Below are 18,994 nucleotides of genomic sequence, written 5' to 3'. Positions count from 1 at the left end.
TGAGATTCAAGCTCTCGCTTATCACATAATGTCACAAAAAAGAAATTTTTACATAGATTGCAACACCTAATTTACTATAACGGTATCTCACTTTGCTGCCCTCTTTCTATCTTTAGTATATTGGCATACAATGGAAATATATATCCAAACTGATATAAATAAACATCATAGTCTCAAAGTGAATAAAGTATTTAAAACTCCCCCAATTGTGTCCCACAGTCAGCCTTTGGGCCACAACTAGTTTTTCATTCACATTATTTGATTTAGCCGTAATTAACACAGTGTCCTCCTGATGAAATCACTTCAGGGACACTTTTCATACCAGAAACTCTTATTTAATTATAAATCAAATATAGTTCCAGAAATGTTTTAAGATGTGTGAGATGATCTTTATCTAACGGCCCTTAAACAGCCACAAAAAGCTTCTTGACTATTATACATCAGGTGAAATCTTGTTATTGCTATCGTTAATAATTATTCTTTTTGTTGTACACTTGCGTCATCATCCACGTGTATTTCTTTATGTTGAGATCAGCTGTTCCAGTGGCGGAGCATCATAAAACATTTCATTCAAACTTGACAGAAACAAAAGCTCACCAACACGTTGTCGTTAGTCTTTCAATCAATCACCAACTCTGGTTTGGTCTAAATAAACCCTTATTTCACAGAGTTTGATGTGAAAGCATGCCGGCTCTACACTGTGTTCCCCCCCGCTGTCTGTCTCTCTGCCTGCTGAGCGGATGAGCAGCTCTCGTTCTTCGGAGACAGACCATTAAAGTAGCTAAATAAAATAACAAACATCGCCCAACACCATCGCTTTCTATTGTTCATATTTTAAGGAACCTCTCGCCTGCCTTCCTGCTCTATCAATCATGGCCGTACGGTTCAGAGATGAGATTGACGCGCGCTGCGAGCATATACAGATTTTGGAGGAGATCATGAACCGTCATCTAGACCACCTTTTCAAGTAGACTTGAGTACGGATCGACGAACCGTGCCCAATACGGTACGGAGCGTTCACACTAATCAAACTAACTGGAATTCTGGGTCAAGTGTGCCCGGGTCCCTGATGTGAAACCCTCCTTAAATAGTGTTCTTTTATTACTGTTCCTCCTGGTTTGTCTTTTTTAAACAAACAGTGTGTAGCATTTAGGGGGATCTATTGGCAGATATGGAATATAATATTAATAAGTATGTTTTCTTTAGTGTATAAATCACCTGAAACTAAGAATCATTGTGTTTTCGTGACCTTAGAATGAGCCGTTATTAGGGAGTAGATCCTCTTCACAGAGCCGGCCGCCATGTTTCTACAGTAGCCCAGAATGAACAAACCAAACACTGACTCTAGAAAGGGCCATTTGCGTTTTCACATTTACGCTTCAGCCACACAGGAGAAGTTTCAGTTGGTTGCAATCTGCAACCACGACGCTAGATGCTGCACCTTTAAAGTATTGCATTATGCTGAGCCTAATGCTCAAGGATTTGCCTACTCAATCGCTAAAAAAAGCTGACTTGTGGAGTACTAGCACCTTTTATAGTCCACTTTCAGAACTTCTGAGGACTTGTCAGTGATTATAATGCAAATTATAAACCCTTTCAAGTCAAACACTGGAGCCTCTTTGATAATCTTTATTAGAAAGTAGGTCAGCTTTGCATTATCCTCCATACTGATGTGTGCACTAGAGATCTTGTTAGTGGCTCAGATTGAGTGTTTTTAGGGAGGCGCGCTGCCTGAGTGACTCCACACTGGAGCTCATTGAATGGCCGGCTCACGTCTGAGCCAGTGAAGGGCCAGACGGGGGAGTTCCCAGAGCAGCTAGCCAAGCTACGAGCAGCCCAGCAGATGGACGTTATTTACTCTAGGCTCAACTTAAAGAAGATCTATCATCTATAAGTCAGCGTCCTATCAATCGTCCTCATGTTCTTCTATGGACAGCGGGTCCCTCAGCCCCGTGTCCTGAACTCCTCTTGGTTGTATTTCAGTTTGAACAGACTGTACTACAGCCACCATCCTGTCAGCATGTAGAGCTTCGTCTCCCAGCAGGAGGCAGTTTCCAGTGCCCTTGTTTATCCCTGTGTGGTTTAATTAGCCCAGATGAGCTGAGTCAGCCTCAGCAGGGAGCTGTGTTTCCTCAACTGCGCCAGGTTTCTACACTGTGCCGACATGATGGACACACTGCACAGGGACTCCTCTCCCATCTCCTGCCACCAATTACCTTTTTTTTTCCTTCCAATAACCACACCTTATCCCTTCCCTGTGGCGTTTCTTATTGTCCATCATCCAGAGGCCAGCAGTCGGTCTCTGGGGATCTATTAGCACATTGGGAGCTGTAGGGGAGCCATAATACTCCTCCTCACTTCATCATGACGGACAAACAGAAAAAATCATGGTGTGAAAAATGAACAAGATGGATATAAGTTTGAGTGGTGGGAGAAAACAGATGGCCTGTTGCCTGGATACCCAGCTGTCTCTCCTCACTGTGTTGCTGACTGAATTGTTCACTGATAGAATGTATTGGATGTGTCTTCCATCCATACTTTGGCTGTCTAGAAAATATTTTCTCAAGTAGTCACACAAAGGGCACCAGAAAATCAATCTAATCGATCGGGACTCTAAATCAGACTTTGTTTGAACACAAGTCGTGTTGTTGTTCTTTAAGTTTCTGGCTAGACTGCAGAGGGCCAGCTTTACAAACGCAAAAGTCTGTCACTGATGGCTCACGTCCACAGGGGCGTTTTTTCCCACTAGACACAACCGCAACCAACATGGCGGCTTGTTTGGAAACTTTCTTCTCTTATATCACGAGAATAGTTCACCGAAACGTGTTTATGAAAACATTTTATGGGAGAAATAAGCCATGCAGTTGCTGAATCTGTCTTTATTTTGGATTGATAATGCTTAGTTTATAAAGTCTCTAGGGAGTTTCCACAGGCGCCGAGGCGCGTCAGACGCCCCTGATTTGCATATAGTAGCCTAGACCTCAAATTTATACAAATGAGGAGCGGCCAACGTGATGCCCCATGTCTCGAATCGCGCCACCACGCTACCAGAATGCATTGCACTGCTGCTTACATAAACAATGAATGGGAAGTGTGGAAAGGACGGAGGCTGTGGACGTGTGCCGTGGGTGACTGACTGAGTGATGAAGTTACATGATTGGTCGACCGAGTGTTTGAGTCTAGCGTGACACGTCCGGCTCACGAAAGTTGGATCAGGCTGTCAAACTAAGGGATCTAGTTTTTAAATGAAACAAGACTCAGCAGCGGCATAGCCTATTTCTCGCTTAAAATGTTTTCAGAAGTAGATTTTGGTGGATTGTTTAGACGGAATAACAGAAAGTTTATGAGCAGGCCGCCAGAAAACCAGGGACCAATCAGGTGCATTCAACGATAGGGTACGTCACCGCTTGACCGTCCACTTGAGTGGAGCAGCACATCTCCTAGTGTCCTCGTCAGACCTGGTGGACATGTACCACTGGATTTAACATTATAAACATGCCAACTGACTATTTGTGTAACAATTTAGCCGCAAATTCACAGACTGACCCTGAACGGTCCAGATATATACTCGTTTCTGACCGAGTCTTGTTTTATTGTATGGATGCCGGCTGAGAGAGAGAAGAGCTAGAAACTTTGGTTCCACAGTCTCCTTCTTCATCTCTGTGAAAACATTTTTACAAGCTTCTTATTTTTATGATTGCTAATTTCAGAAATGCTTAGAGTAGTAATTAGAAATGAATTGGAAATACCTCCAACCATATGCGCACTTTATTAGAAAACATTTTTTTCTTGCATCTGTGAACTTTAGCACACAGACTTTTAAATCTTTTAATTTATTTTCAACTCCTGCTACGCATCAACCTTTTCTGAAAAGTCATCTGAAGTTGCAGCGTCGGGCAGGCCTCCTCTTCGGCATCAGATTCGTCAAGCAGTCTTGATCAAAGTAGTCTGTTTGCACATTCAGCACCCACCACATGTCAGCCTTCAGCAGCAGAGCTACAAAATGTTTGCAGTGCAGAGGAAAAGCCCTTCAAACACATCACAGCCTGAGAAACTGTGATGACATTCTACTTCCATTTCTTCTTAAATCAGAGACTAACATGTACAGAAACTAAACTATAAAAACCTCACTGAGTTCCCAAGGAACCAGGAACATCGTGCTCACCCACTGTGTCTATTTTTAACAGCATCGTTCGAGGAGTGATGCAGAATGTGAGAGATATGCAAAGATTTATTGATTTATTGAACTCTGTTTTATCTCCTCTCTTAGAGTAGAAATTAGGCAGACGCATGCTACATGAAGATCTATAATATCTCCCTTATCTCATCACCGGCTTTATGTCTCCTTCTGTTTTCTGTTTTCCGTCATCCATCATCTGAGATTTTGGCTCCCATTTTGTATGGCAAACAGGCGAGTAAAGCCCAACAAGCATTTGAGTGCAGTGCTAAGATCTTGCCGTGCCTCTGCACTCTTTGTGTCTGCCGTTATTAAATCAAAGCCATGGTGAAAAAGCACTCTGAGAGGCACCTGAAAGGAGCAGAAGAGTGTTTGTTCAACAACAGGTTAAACCAACTGCAAAGCTGAAGTGGAAAGTCCTTGATCCTTTTATCTTTTCTACTTGTGTCCCTTTGCTTTGAGGTGTTTGGTCAGTGGGATGTGTTTAAGCCAAACTATTGCTTTGGCCTGTTGGAAACTTGTTCTTCTTTTAGTGCTCCAGACAGTTTCTTACATTGGTGGAGACAAATGGCAGAAAGAGGTTACTATTTAATTTTTAAGCAGTATCCTGAAATCTTTAATTAATGCTGGAGTTGGTGAACTTCAACTGCAGAATCACGAGCTGCCTCCGTGGTGCTCATTTGCTTCTGTGTAGAGGACATTTTCTTTCATTTTCAGTCTTGTTGTAAATCATGTTTTTGTCTCTGTGGCTGCACAAAGTAAATTTGTACCCAACAGCAAAATTACAATAATACGATTTTGTGCAAATTGGAAACATCTTAGCTTGGCATGATGTCTCTGTTGGAGCCTCAATTTGTGAGATTGGTTTATAATTTTACATAAACATTTGCCTAATCTAGGCTTCTTCACAATATCTGAACTACTAAATTTAAATTAGGATAATGCATAATCTATAGGCTGTATATAAGAAGTGGATGTGCAGTAGTAACCGTGACATCATCCATTGGTTTGTGGACTGCCTTTTTGAATCCTCAGCATTTTGGCCGTCGCCATGTTGGTGTTTTGCAACCAGAAGTGACACGAGAGGTTGGAGCTAAGTACAACCAAACGCTGAATAAGGTGAATTAGGCGACCAAAATGGTTATAATTAACTTTCATGAACAAAATACACACTGTGCAAGGGTTAAAGTTGTGAGACGAAAACACGAACAACAAGTTTAAAAACAAGCTTCTAAATTGACCTTGTGGTGAGGCTCTCCAAGGTCAACTAACTGTAAAACTGAAGTGTGTGTCAGTCCTTGTTTGTGTACTTAATGTGTTGTTGTTTTTTGTGAATAATATGACATTTAGTTTTATAAAAAAAAAAAAATGTTACAGCAGAAAGTTGATTTCTAATATAACAATAACAAACTACTCAGAGGAAAGTAAATACATTAGGGAAACGTAAACACACAGAGTAAGGGTTAAGTGTATTATTTTTTGGACTTTATGAATTATATCTTTTTCTTTTTCTTTATAATCTCATTATTACTTGATGTTTTGGCAATAATGTCCTTGTTATGACAATTGATTTGAAAGGATCATACAGTTATGGAAATCTAGTCTGCAGCCAGGCTGTACTTAGTCAAAGCGGTCCTTTGGGTAAATGTTAACATCGGTATGTTATGTTTACCTTGTTAACCATCTTTAACCATCACTCAACACAACATCCAGCTGAGGCTGATGGGAATGTCATTCATTTTGCAGGTGTTTGATCATAAACCAAAGTATTGGACAGATTATATTGTTGACCTGATGATGGTCGGTAGATAAAAGGAGTCGGTAGGATTCATCATCTGGGGAACATGAATGTCTGTACAAACCTTTATGGCGAGCTGAGATGTAGGACCATGAAATATAACATAAAAACAGACAAGTTTACCAAACTGTCATTCAGTAAGTATAAGACAGTATTTAAGTCAGTGCTTGCAGGTTAAATAGTAATAATAATAATTTATTTTGGCCCAACAATTTTCCATAAATAATGCTAATAATAAACAATAGATAACAATAAGGCATTAAATTAAATGGGGAAAAAGAGAAAACAAAATCGAAAAATGTTGACCGAAAAGGTGTAGGCTGAAGCTTAACCTTATTATACCCATTTTTACATAGCATATTCTAATAAGCAACTCAGTCACTGCTAGGTTTAGACTATACAAAAACAAGACAAATCAAAAACAGAAACAATAACAAAGATCCAAATGTTTCATACACAATAATAATCATACTTCTGTTTTATACATGTTTACCACCTTATTTTTAAACATTTAAAAAAAAGTTATTTATATTTGTTCTTACAAATATGTTTAAAAAAAAAAAAAAATCCCTATTCCCTTTAATTCATAGTCATAATATTGTTGGTAATTACGTAAATGTATAGACACTTATTGAGGACATGTTATGTTCACTTGCCAACAGCTGACTCCATCTCCATGTGGTCAACACTCTCACATCAAACACACAATATAGACCAAGCCTGACATGTATGAATGAATGTGACACAAATTGTGTGAAATGTGAGATGAGAGGAAGGAGAGGAAGGAGAGGAAGGAGAGGGGGGCTGGTGTTGATGATAAACAGGCCTGCAGTTGTATGTTGTATGTCAGGCAGGTGGAGATAGGAAGGCACAGAGGTGTTTTCATTACAGTAACAATCCTATACATTAACTCAAACCCTGCAACAACCAGGATGAATCACCAGATAAGATGTGACATTTCTTATTTTATTTCAAACATACGTATATCAACACTCCGGTATTTCACAGACCAAGTTTCTCATTCACCCGAGTCGATCCTCTCCTCTCCCTCTCATGTTCTCTCCTACAGCGAAACACTTGGAATGCTGAAGGAGAACGGAGGTGAACTCGGAACACCTCCTGAATTTATTCACTGTCACACAAAGCAGCGAGATCTAAGTTATGATTGTAGCAGCGCAACAGATAGCATTGTAATTCAGTCCGCCTCTCTTACTTTATTGAGTCATATGAAGTCAAATGAGTGAAATAGTGGTGATGAAACACATAGCAACTACAAATATATGCCATCTTTGATTCAGCAGGTGGTCAAAACCGTCAAAAAATCATAAAGTTTTATCGTCTGTCCGGCCCTGTCTGTCTCTTTACCGACCCTCCCAGTGTCACTGTCATTCGGGATGCGCATGAGAGTGTGCTGCGTGCGTGTTGGCCAATCACAACCAAGAAAATTTGTGCTTACGTCGTAGACTCCGCCGTAGTTTACTCCATCGCTACTGTTGTGGCTGTAAAATGGTGGATATATTGTTTTGAGCGTCACAACCACCGCAAAAGGACTTGTTTCACTATCAGAATTGGTTATGGTTGCAATAAATACATATGTAATTACATCACCCCCCACCCCCCAACTGACTGTTGGATATACTGTGCGAACGTGTTACCTAATGTATGATATCTTACGATAAGTTATTCCTAATTTTTCACGTGTTTTCCTACGAATGTCCAGCACACTTGTCAATTTCCGCTTGTTACATGCATACAATCTTTTCAAAATAAACTTCCGTCTTCACAGGAAACAACTTGGTTAGGTTTAGGCAACAAAACTACTTAGTTATGTTTAGGAAAAGATCAACTTCATTAGGTTTAGGCAACAAAACTACTTTATTAGGTTTAGGAAAAGATCGACTTCATTAGGTTTAGGCAACAAAACTACTTTATTAGGTTTAGGAAAAGATCAACTTCATTAGGTTTAGGAAACAAAACTACGTAGTTATGTTTAGGAAAACATTGACTTCATTAGGTTTAGGCCACGAAACTACTTAGGTTTAGGAAAAGATCGACTTCATTAGGTTTAGGCAATGAAACTACTTAGGTTTAGGAAAACATCGACTTCATTAGGTTTAGGCCACGAAACTACTTAGGTTTAGGAAAAGATCGACTTCATTAGGTTTAGGCAATGAAACTACTTAGGTTTAGGAAAAGATCGACTTCATTAGGTTTAGGCAATGAAACTATTTAGATTTAGGAAAAGATCTACTCCATTAGGTTTAGGCAACAAAACTACTTCGTTAGGTTTAGGAAAAGATCGACTTCATTAGGTTTAGGCAACAAAACTACTTCGTTAGGTTTAGGAGAAAATCGTGGTTTGGGTTGAAATAACTTAGGAAGTGGAATAACGTAAGTGCAGAAGTTATGTGACAAATAAATCAACATTGACTTCTGGTTTCACACGGGGTACGAACCCCGGTCTCATGGGTGAAAGTCTGGTGTCTTTCGACCGACCCTTCCACCCTGACCTCCTCCCTACTCTTCGTTTGTGGCTCTTTATAAGTCCTGGTTCATGATTTTGTGGAAAACATGCCAATTGAATTTGTGGGACAAATACAAATTTCAGTGCATATACCTTTCATAGGTATAGCAACGAACGGTGTTTGAGAACAGCCTGACTGTACATATGTATCCCCTAGTGGATAAGTCCAGGGCTGAATTTCTGTCCCAGTGCACCCCTGGATTCATCTGAAGCTCAAGGGCAGAAATAACAAACATTGTTATCCACAATCCTCTTGATTATCTTTTGATACAGAGAGCTGAACTGGAGCACAAACAAGCACAGCGAGCCCTGTTTGCTCTGATCTCCAACTCACACACACACATTTTCTCATTGTTACTTCAAATAGACAGATACTGTGTGCCAATATGAATATCTAATGTTCACTCTCAGCGAAGAGATCATTGTCTACGACTCAAGATTTATCTATAGGATCAGTGTATGTTTGTATCGTCAGTGATATGTTTACGTAAGCATTTATCTGGGCATTTGATTCGAGTATAAGAAGCCAGTGTAATGCAATAAATGTGGACGTTAATTAGAGCTGAAACATGTCGATAAGAATAGTCGATGAATAGATTAGATGATGGAGTCATATTTCAAGCTTCTCTTTTGTGAAGATCTGCTGCTTTCAGAATATCTCTGAGTTTCTGACTTATTATCAGACATAACAAGAACCTCAGTGTACTTCAGTTGTGTTAGGTCTTTTCATACCTCTTTTTTCTCTTGCTGTGTTATGTCACGTTGTTCACTTTGAAAAGCATGTCCGTGACATTTTCAAAAATCCATTTCCAAATTATTTAAAGGTAGATTTTCATATCAGTGTGGATATTTTGTTCATCTTGAATGTCACCTGTAATTGATGAAAGCAGAGAGCTTTTCAAATTCAGCCGATATTGACTGAGAAAAATACTCGTATTCATTCTCTTCTCCGTATTTCTAAGTTTACCCAGCATTCACGGCAAAAGATCTGACATCAAGTATAATATATATACATCCAATATATTAGCATGTGGATGCTTGTTTTACAGCGAGCACTTTGGTTGACAAATGTTCAACACAACAGCTGAACAAATAGATTATTAATAGAAATTGTTGTGCAACAGGGAAGTGTCAGTTGAAACAGTCACCATATTATATTAGTGCTGCTAATTGTTTACCAAGAGCAACAAAGCTACGTTTACAACAATGTAACTACAGAAAATGGCATCTTTTGAACGTCTGCCTATACCATTCAATTCAATTCAATACAATTTATTTTTGTATAGCGTCAAATCACAACAGAAGTTATCTCAAGACGCTTTATATATAGAGCAGGTCTTAGACCGTACACCATAGTTTAGAGACCCAACATGATCCACCAAGCGCGCTGTGGCCAGGAAAAACTCCCCGACTACTGGGAAGAAACCATAGACTGTATATAAAGAAGGACGATGCGTCTCCACTACTTCCCACTGTACAGAAGTGAAGTCAAAATATCACGGATACAGGAGCTGGCATCTTGAGATTTTGACGTCATTTGGAGCCAGAGTCTGCACAGTAGTGATCTGGCGATGGATCCGCGATATCAACGTCATCCGCCCGAATCTCACCCCCTTTTTATAGCATCAAATAACTAATGAAAACCAAACTTATCAGAAAATGTAACACTTGAAGATACACCAGCCTGATAAGAACTACCTAAAATGTCAGAAACCATCTTTGGGATAAATTTATTTGACGTCTGCTTTGACTTTTTAGTTTGGCCCATGTCCCATCCTCTAACATGAAGGAGGCGGGATTTATGACCTATACTGCCGCCAGCCACCAGGGGGCGATCAGGATGTTTTGGCTTCACTTTTGGGGAACTGTCATGCTGTCCATCTTTATAGTTTATGGCCTATACACATAGTTGTTATGTTAAGGGATAAAATAAATGTTATTTTATCTTTTTATTATTATCAACACATTCTCCAAAAGACCAAAACTAACAATGAATACATGCTACTAAGTTATTGCATGTGCAGTCACAGACTGAAAGCTTAACCTCTTATAGAGCACCACTGTCATACAAATACCATTAAAAACACACTAAAGAGACAAACTTGGCGACATATTCCTTTATCACAATAAACAGCTGATGTAGTTAGTGCCTATATTTTCATGTTGTGCAGACGTCACTGTGCAGGCTCAGGCATGCAGTTCCTTGTTTACACCGTGTAGTGTTTGTTGTAATGAAGGCATATGTCACCCAGTGCAACAGTACGGCTCTTTTATGTGTTTTGGATTGGTTTTGGACAACAGTGGCTAATTATGTAAAATGATATGGCTGCTAATGGAGCATTAGTCCAACAATTATTATAGGACATTTAGTTTGATGGCATTTGTTTTCCTCTTACAATGGCATTAACAGCTAAAATATGACAGTTTATGATGAAATGATGGGTTGATGAAAGGTTTCCTTTAGTGTGTAATCAGCTGAAGATAAGAGTCCTAGTTTTTGTTAGTTTATAATGAGCCGTTTATATCTTCATAGGGGTTCTCTTCAGGGAGCCGGTCGCTGTGTTTCTACAGTATACCCAGAAGAGCAAAACCAAACAATGGCTCTCGAGAGGGCTATTCACATTTTCACCTTATCGCCCAACATCAGTTGGGCTTCACTGATGCTCTTGTGACTGAATGGGAGCAAATCCCTGCAGCCAGGTTTCAAAATCTGGTGGAAAGCCTATAACCAGAAGGGTGAAGGCTGTTATATACGTTATTGTAATATGTTCAGCAATCCACTGCCTTGGAAAAATGTTGCGCTGCAGTTGCCTTTCCCTGTGTGTACAGTTAATGATGCCAATTCAAGTAAACGTTGTTTGTGCTAAATACACAGACAGCTAATAGCTTCATAATGGTACAGCTAACTCATTATGAAGGACAACTCACAGAGCTGGACAGAGTAGGATGAGACATTAGGGACATAAAACTTGTCAGCCACAGACCTTCATTACGCAGGACATGGTACTATATTTTGCAGGACAAAACGGACACTGCGCAGGAAAGGACACAACAATGATTTAACTCCCCACACACACATGAGCACAGAGTCAGCAGTCTGTCATCACACACACACACACACACACACACACACACACACAGACTCTGATTATCTCTCTCATACAGCCAATGTTTCTTTAATACTCTTTTTCACACACACACGCTTACTGTACTCTTTCAGAAATGAGGTTTTCAAACACACACAGTCTAAAAAAGGCATGTTTGATGCCTTCATCTGTCCTTTAATGTGAATGCATCCAAGCAGTTGCCATATCAGTCACTGCAGATGTTTGATTGATGGGTGTATCATCGTAGGGTGATACTGTTGTGTGTGTGTGTGTGTGGGTGTGGGTGTGTGTGTGTGTGTGTGTCGTCTGTGGATTTGTGAGGCTGGTCGTGCTGAAAGGCTCCGATGTCTGTTGGTCGCCGAGCACCTCGAGGTGTCCGGCTGATCGTCTGGCAGGGGAAAGCCTTGATTGAATGTTCGGGAGCTTGCCGCTGAAAGTGAGGACATGGAGAGAGAACATTATCGATTTCTACAAAGACCGCTCTCTCTTTTCTCATAAATGTTATGGCTCTCTCCATCCTTGCCCATGACTATGTGTGTGTGTGTGTGTGTGTGTGTGAGTTCCTCACTTAGGCTACCTTCGAGGACACATTTCAGACTAAAAACCAGTTAATTGGGGATGGGATAAAAGCCATGTCCCCAATTTGGAAAAAGCTGATTTTTGGGTCAGTGGTTAAAGGTCTTATTGATAACATTTTTATGGAGACGAATAATTAAAAAAAATAATTAGGACTGTCAATCCATTCAAATATGTAATCGTGATTAATCGCATGATTCTCCACGATTAATGACAAGTTAATTGCACATTTTTTTATCTGGTCAAAAAGTACCTTAAAGGGAGATTTGTCAAGTATTTAATACTCTTATCAACATGGGAGTGGACAAATAATGTAAGCTGCTTTATGCAAATGTATGTATATATTTATTATTGGAAATCAATTAACAACACAAAACAATGACACATATAGTCCAGAAACCCTCACAGGTACTGCATTTAGCATACAAAATATTCTCAAATCATAACATAGCAAACTGCAGCCCAACAGGCAACAACAGCTGTCAGTGTGTCAGTGTGCTGACTTGACTATGACTTGACCCAAACTGCATGTGATGATCATAAAGTGGGCATGTCTGTAAAGGGGAGACTCGTGGGTACCCAGAGAACCCATTTTCATTCACATATCTTTCATTCACTACAAGCTAGTATGACATGGTTGGTACCAATGGATTATTTAGGTTGTCTAGTTTCATATGATACCAGTATCTTCAGTTTAGCTTTAAAACTGAGCCCTCTTCAACCTCCGAAAGATCAATTGCATTAATGCGTTAAAGAAAGTATTGGCGTTAAAACGATTTTAACACAATAATAACGCGTTAACGTTGACAGCCCTGAAAATAATACATCCACAGAGCCTTTAGAAGGGTGCCAAATAAAAGTATGGCTTGTTCTGGAAAAAAAATAGAGAGATTGTGAATTAATCATTTTTAAAAATTTTGGTGGGTCCAAAATTAATGTTTTGTTTATCTCTGTGGAAGATATCTGACGTAAGGCTTGTGAGCCAATAGTAAAACGATGTTGGTAAAACGTGGTATCTCTGGGTCGTCAGTTAGTGTGGAAAAAAACAGATAAATGGCTGAGATTGACGGTAAGTGTCTGGCGACCACTTTGTGAAGTGAATGCAAGGTTAGGGTACGTTTCCAATAACTGTAAGTCTATGTAATATACCCCAAAGTGATCTAAGTAATCGTGTCTATGTGTGTGCGTGTGTGTGCATGTGAGTGCTCTGAATTGAAGGATAAAGGTCCTTTCATCTATGGAGTCAGCCGCGAGCCTTCTTCTTCTTACTTGTGTTTGATGTCGAGACAAATGTGACGTCTCCGAGAGCTTGTCTTATAGTAAAGAATTTTAAAAACCTATGGCTTTGAGTCGAAACAGCCAAATTCACCGAATGTTTCAAACAGGAAAATTCAGTGTTTGACTCTATGCAGCAGCATCTGTCGAGTGTAAACAGCTCCTTTATTCCCTGAGCAGTTTATCTGAACCAGTCAAAAAGCCAAAGACATTTAAGTTTTTTTCTGCACATTTCTGTTTGTTTATTGACTGAATAAATCATCTAACTGTGACTTCCCATCTGTCTTCCTTTCCAGAGGATACAGCCTTCGAGGCAGGTGTGCGGGTGCAGATCCACAGCCAGGCGGAGCCGCCGTTTGTTCACGAGCTGGGCTTCGGCGTGGCTCCCGGCTTCCAGACGTTTGTAGCCACGCAGGAGCAGAGGGTAGGTGTCCCTGACTTCCACTTCTACACCGTTAATAGCTTTTTTTTTATCGGTTTATTGCTGTTTTTCTCTTCACTTCCACATGTTCAGCTTATCGCTCAGAGATAAAAAACCTCTGTGATAAATTACTTGCCATTACAGGCATGATGGGATTGTGTGCATGCATGTGTGTGAGTGGCTGCATGCGTGTCGCAACACCCTCTGAACCCTAAATTGGCGTCTGTGGTCTCTTGGGGAATGTTGACTGACAAATGATAACTTCCCCCACTGTCGGTGGCTTTGACCTCGTTGGTAGAGAGGTGCTTCACTCGAACTCAACCCCACTCAATCATACTGAAGCCTTGTCCCATCACACAAGGCCGATATTAAAGCCTGCAGGTCTCATGTGTTATACAACCAACATTATTTAATGCAAAAAGCCTTTCCTCTGTCACCAGAAGCTTCACAAGGTTGTTTTCCCCTTTCTCTCTTTTCCATCTCATTGGCTCGACTTGAACAAGTTTCAGTGAAGGTGTTTCTTCTCTGCCAAGCTGAATGTCTCCATTTTCCAGCCGTGACAGTTAAGGATCCATCTTACCGGGGTTATTAGTTCTGTCTCTCTTTCCCACTGTTTTTGTCTCCATTTCTTTCTCTTTTTCTGCTCCCAAGTTAAGCGTTTGAAAATGCATTGTCTGACTCAACAGTGGGAGCAGATTGCCCTTCTCTTAGCAGACACATTTCTGTCATGATAAATTGATTGCCTTCTCATTTTTAGAATAGCCTCCCTCTCCGGCATATCAATGAATCTTCTGTTCCTTTGGCAGTCAGTGAGTATGTGAGTGCATTTAACCTGCAATCTCTGTTTTTGGCCACTCGGAGGCAGCAGAAACAAGCTGTGAACCATGGGAGCCGCTATTGTCTTGTCTGGCAACTCTCTTTCATACATACAGTCGGCATTCATGGTAACGCCCACAAAACGTCACATCCGGTTTACGCCATGGGGGGAAACAAAGCATTTGCTACCATGCCCAAAAGCTGCTGTACAGCTTTCTGTAAGTCAAATAAACTTAAAAATCCGGACCTAAACTTTTATACTTTACCCAACAGAGAGCCAACAACAACAACTGTACAACCGACCAAAATTTCTGACATGTCAGAAATTCAGCCGACTGTCTGATGGCCGGTCGGGAGAAGTTAATCGATATTCGTTCCCCCCTGTACACTACACGGAAAACAACGAAGCTGAAGTTCGGTCCGACTCTAAAATGAGTCATGCAGCTCAAAATTCGGGCCAGAAACGGACTAAAATCGTACAGTGTAAACACCACCCAGCTTAAACACCACAGCATATGTTACTTTAAGGGATTTACAGTAACCAGCTTTACAGCGCATGTAAATACATTCTCAATGGTTTCTCAAGTGCGTACAAACATACTGAATGTGAGTGAATGACTTGCATAAATAAGGAGTTCAGTTTGAATTTCAATAACTTTTAATTCAGCAAAATTCATTTGAAAACTCGTCTCAGTACTGAACATCACAGCTCAGTGTGGCGCTGCGTGACAGAGGATCACCTCAGCAGTAGGCAGGAAGGAAGAAGAGGAGGAGATCTATCCCGTGATGTTTAGACCTTCTGGGTAATGAGCCTCCAGGGTTTCTGTCAACCCAGTTCTGTGACTGGCAGGGGCGAAGGCAGTCCCTCCTGTGCCTGCCTGCTGCAAACACACTGCCCCTCTCCACAAGCCCGCACAGTGGGGGACGCCGCAGATTTAGCTCCAGCTAATTAATGCAGAACTGCACTTTGTATCAGAAGTCTGGGAAAATCCCACCCGCTGCGAGATGTTCCCACCTGTCTCTTCAAGCTTCTTCTTCTGTAGAAACCCGGAGGGCACTTTCAAATATGTCCAAAAAACCGATCCTGATAATGATGATTGGGTAGAGTATCTGGGTCAGAGATTTGGGATGGGGCCTCGTGGAACGTGTTTAAAAAAGAAAACTGGTGATTAGTGGATCTTTGTAATGGATACCAATCAGTCTGCCTGTGAAAATGACTTTGACAAAGAGTTTAAGTGAGCTCATTTTGGCTCATAATATTGGACCGAGATCAAAGCAGCTCAATCAAGTGAGCTAAAGGCAGAAAATGCACAGCCTATAGTCAGGGTGTGACTGCGTCTCGACACGCAGGCAGGCAATTTAAAATTTAAGCTCTCCAGACATAGAAATTGGCCTTCTGCGGGCTTTTCACTGGAGCTAAAAGGGCACGGTGTTCCCTCAGTTGAGAAGCCATTCTTCCCAAGGATTAAAAAAAGTCTCCATTATACCATTATTCCTTTGCTGCCTCCTGATACAAACCCATTCTTTCTATTTCAGTTTAGCTCTGCAGATGTCTCCGTGCCGCCGAACGCAATAGAGAAGTGAAATCCCTCCCCTTCTGGTGGACCACCATTGGATCTTATTTATGAAAAACTATGAACGGTAGTCAACGGCGAGAGACAAATATTTTTTGGATCCTGTGTGAATTGCAACATGAATCCCACATATGATGTTTGTCAATTTAAAAGATAAGTTTACAAGTCAAGAAAGTCTTTCAGTTTGTTCTAGGTTTGTCGTAGCATCATTTAGTTTTGTGTGAAACCGCTCAGTGAACTACATCTCTCGTCTCGCACAGTATACGCCACCAACACTAGCTAGCTCGCTATCTTAGCTATGTTCCACGCACAGATGAAACGTTATCTGACCTGATGTGTTTTATCCAGCGACTCCTGGTCTTTTTATAAGCCGGGAAGAGAAAGAACGAGGGAGACGCCACTTACGTAACTTTTGGGTGTGTAGTCACTCTAATAACATATTTTCACAGTCTTATGCGTCAACAGTTTTACAACAAACTGAGACTTTCTTGACTTGCAAAATTATCTTTTAAATTGACAATTCAAACGTGATCAAAAAAATATTATTCTCTCGCTGTTTATTTATATTTTTTACAAAATAAGGTCCCATGGTGGTCCACCAGAATGGGCGGGACTTCACCTCTCTATATCTCATTTCTTAAAATTTGGCACAAACTGTTTGGAATTTAATGGTCAAAGGTCAATGTGACCTCACAAAACACGTTTTTGGCCATAACTCAAGAGTTCGTTATGCTTATTATGACAATTTCACACATAAATAAAATGATGAAGTGATGACATTTTGGACAGACAGGAAAGTAAACTTGACTGGTTGGGGGAGGCATACAACCAAAGAACGTATATTACCAAAAAGTGAAAGTCAACTGTTCGTTCCATTGCAACATCAGTGTCCAGCAGCAAAGCTACGCATACGCCATTTTGGACTGAATGCTACTACCGGATGCCAGTAAAACATCCGCCTACAAAGTGCCGTACAAAAGTAAAACAAAAAATGATTTCTATTCTATTGTCATATTCTACCGAAATAGCCTGTGTTGAACAATAAAATATTATAAATATAATAAGCGCTTTCAGTCCAAAATGGCGGCAGCGGCTATTGTAAAAAAAACACCGGAGTTTCGTCTCTTTCCTTCTAAACTCTTTGATACAACCGTGAGACGGTGATTCTAGTTTTTAAAGTTGTTTCTTGTTTCTCTACACTGATTTGATGCTGAGGTCAAGCTCAAACCTGTTTCCATTTCAGCTCACCCAACCGGCGCTAATACAATGACCTTATTAAAACCCACCCTATTCTCAAATCCAACTTTTTTTAACGATGTCCCCTACTGACCAACTTGTAAAGCCTAATTACAGCACTGCTCCGGCACAACAGGGGAATGGAGCATTGATTAATAACACCCCGAGCGGGGCACATGCCTCGTCCCTTATTAGATAGACCATAATCAGGTCAACGGGTCCCACCTCACTGAAAAGTGATATTGAGCACCTTGGATTATCTGATTACAGGGAAATAATCAGATCTCCAATCAGCCAAAGCTGACTCTAATTAGGCTAAAAGTGAAGATTGGCTGAGGTGTGAAGGTGATTTTAAAGGTTAAGGATTGCTGAGAACCACCTTTCTTAAGTCCCTAATAAAATTAATAGCATCTGGATGTCGGTATTCATTGCGTGTGCTCGCTGCCGGCTTCAGGCAGGGCATGTTTAATCATCACAGAAGACATTGTAGCTGTGCCCGGAAGTGGCCAGAGGGTTTTGAACTCTGAAATATTCAGCACGCTAGATTGCTGTTTGGATTGTGTTTGAATTTATTGTCCTAAGTGTTGGTGAAGTGATCTGAAAACCCGAAGCATCAAGCTCTGGAAGCACAGATATAACATCGCCTGAAACTAGGGGCAGGGTTTCAAATCCTGTCAGTACTAACAAGCAAACTGTGGCCAAATTTCACCTGGCAGGATGTTGTGTTTTGCCTCATCCAAAAAAAATTGCTCTTTTGGCAGAGGAAGAGGCCTCAGTTGGGATGCATTGTGATGACAATGAAGGGAACTGGGGAACAGAGGGTAGTGGGTGATGGATACCGAGTGCGCGGCGAGAGCACGCCGCCTGTGTTTTGGAGCAGATGGGCCTCCACGCTGCTCGGCCCGGTGTCCCTCGTTCTTCATCTGCCATCCCAGTCCTCCAAGCCACAGGAGCAGGAGGGGAACATTTGGAGTTTTTGTGCTCCCGTTGCCGGGCCTTGTGGGATTTTTCTGACAGAGTCTGGCTATCTGTTGAATTGTTTTCCGCACCGCCTGGTTTGTTGTGAGGCTCTTCTGTTTCTCTGTACTGGCTGGGTTTCAAGGACTAAGGAACGCGTTTTGGAGAGCTGCTGTAGGGATCTGTCCACATTATACATGGATTTCCTCTGTATGTGTGTGGGCAGGATATCCGCAAGTCTTGAAAAGTCTTAAAAAGTATGCACTTCTGTTCCCTCATGAAGAAAAGTCCGTAAAAAAAATTTTTCTTGCTTGCTGTACACAATAGCATTAGTACTAACTTTAGTTTGTTTGTGGTTGTGGGCTGTTGGAAGACATTATACACCTAAAGGCGGATTCAAGCGACACAAGACAGATGAAGTTTAACTGATTTATTGAAAAGTACTGAGGTGATGGTGATGGCTGCTGACAGCAGAGGGCAGAAGGGCGAAGAGGAATGGCAGGTCCGGCTGTGCAAAGTGGACGAGGGTGAGG

At 41.0% G+C, this 18,994-nt stretch overlaps 1 protein-coding gene across 3 annotated transcripts in view; it reads left to right on the top strand.

Moving 5' to 3' along the window:
- Positions 1-18,994, top strand: part of asic2 (acid-sensing (proton-gated) ion channel 2) — a 393,228-nt gene that overhangs the window by 357,271 nt on the left and 16,963 nt on the right. For all 3 annotated transcript variants that reach the window (XM_074656269.1, XM_074656268.1, XM_074656267.1), the window contains one exon: positions 13,754-13,881. In XM_074656269.1, the coding sequence (XP_074512370.1) occupies positions 13,754-13,881 (128 nt within the window). The remainder of the gene's footprint in view (positions 1-13,753; positions 13,882-18,994) is intronic.

This window comes from Sebastes fasciatus, chromosome 13 (genome assembly GCF_043250625.1).
Source record: "Sebastes fasciatus isolate fSebFas1 chromosome 13, fSebFas1.pri, whole genome shotgun sequence".
In the NCBI taxonomy this organism is placed as follows: domain Eukaryota; kingdom Metazoa; phylum Chordata; class Actinopteri; order Perciformes; family Sebastidae; genus Sebastes; species Sebastes fasciatus.
The sequence above is the reverse complement of the archived record's forward strand: the minus strand, read 5'-3'. Positions and strand labels throughout refer to the sequence as shown.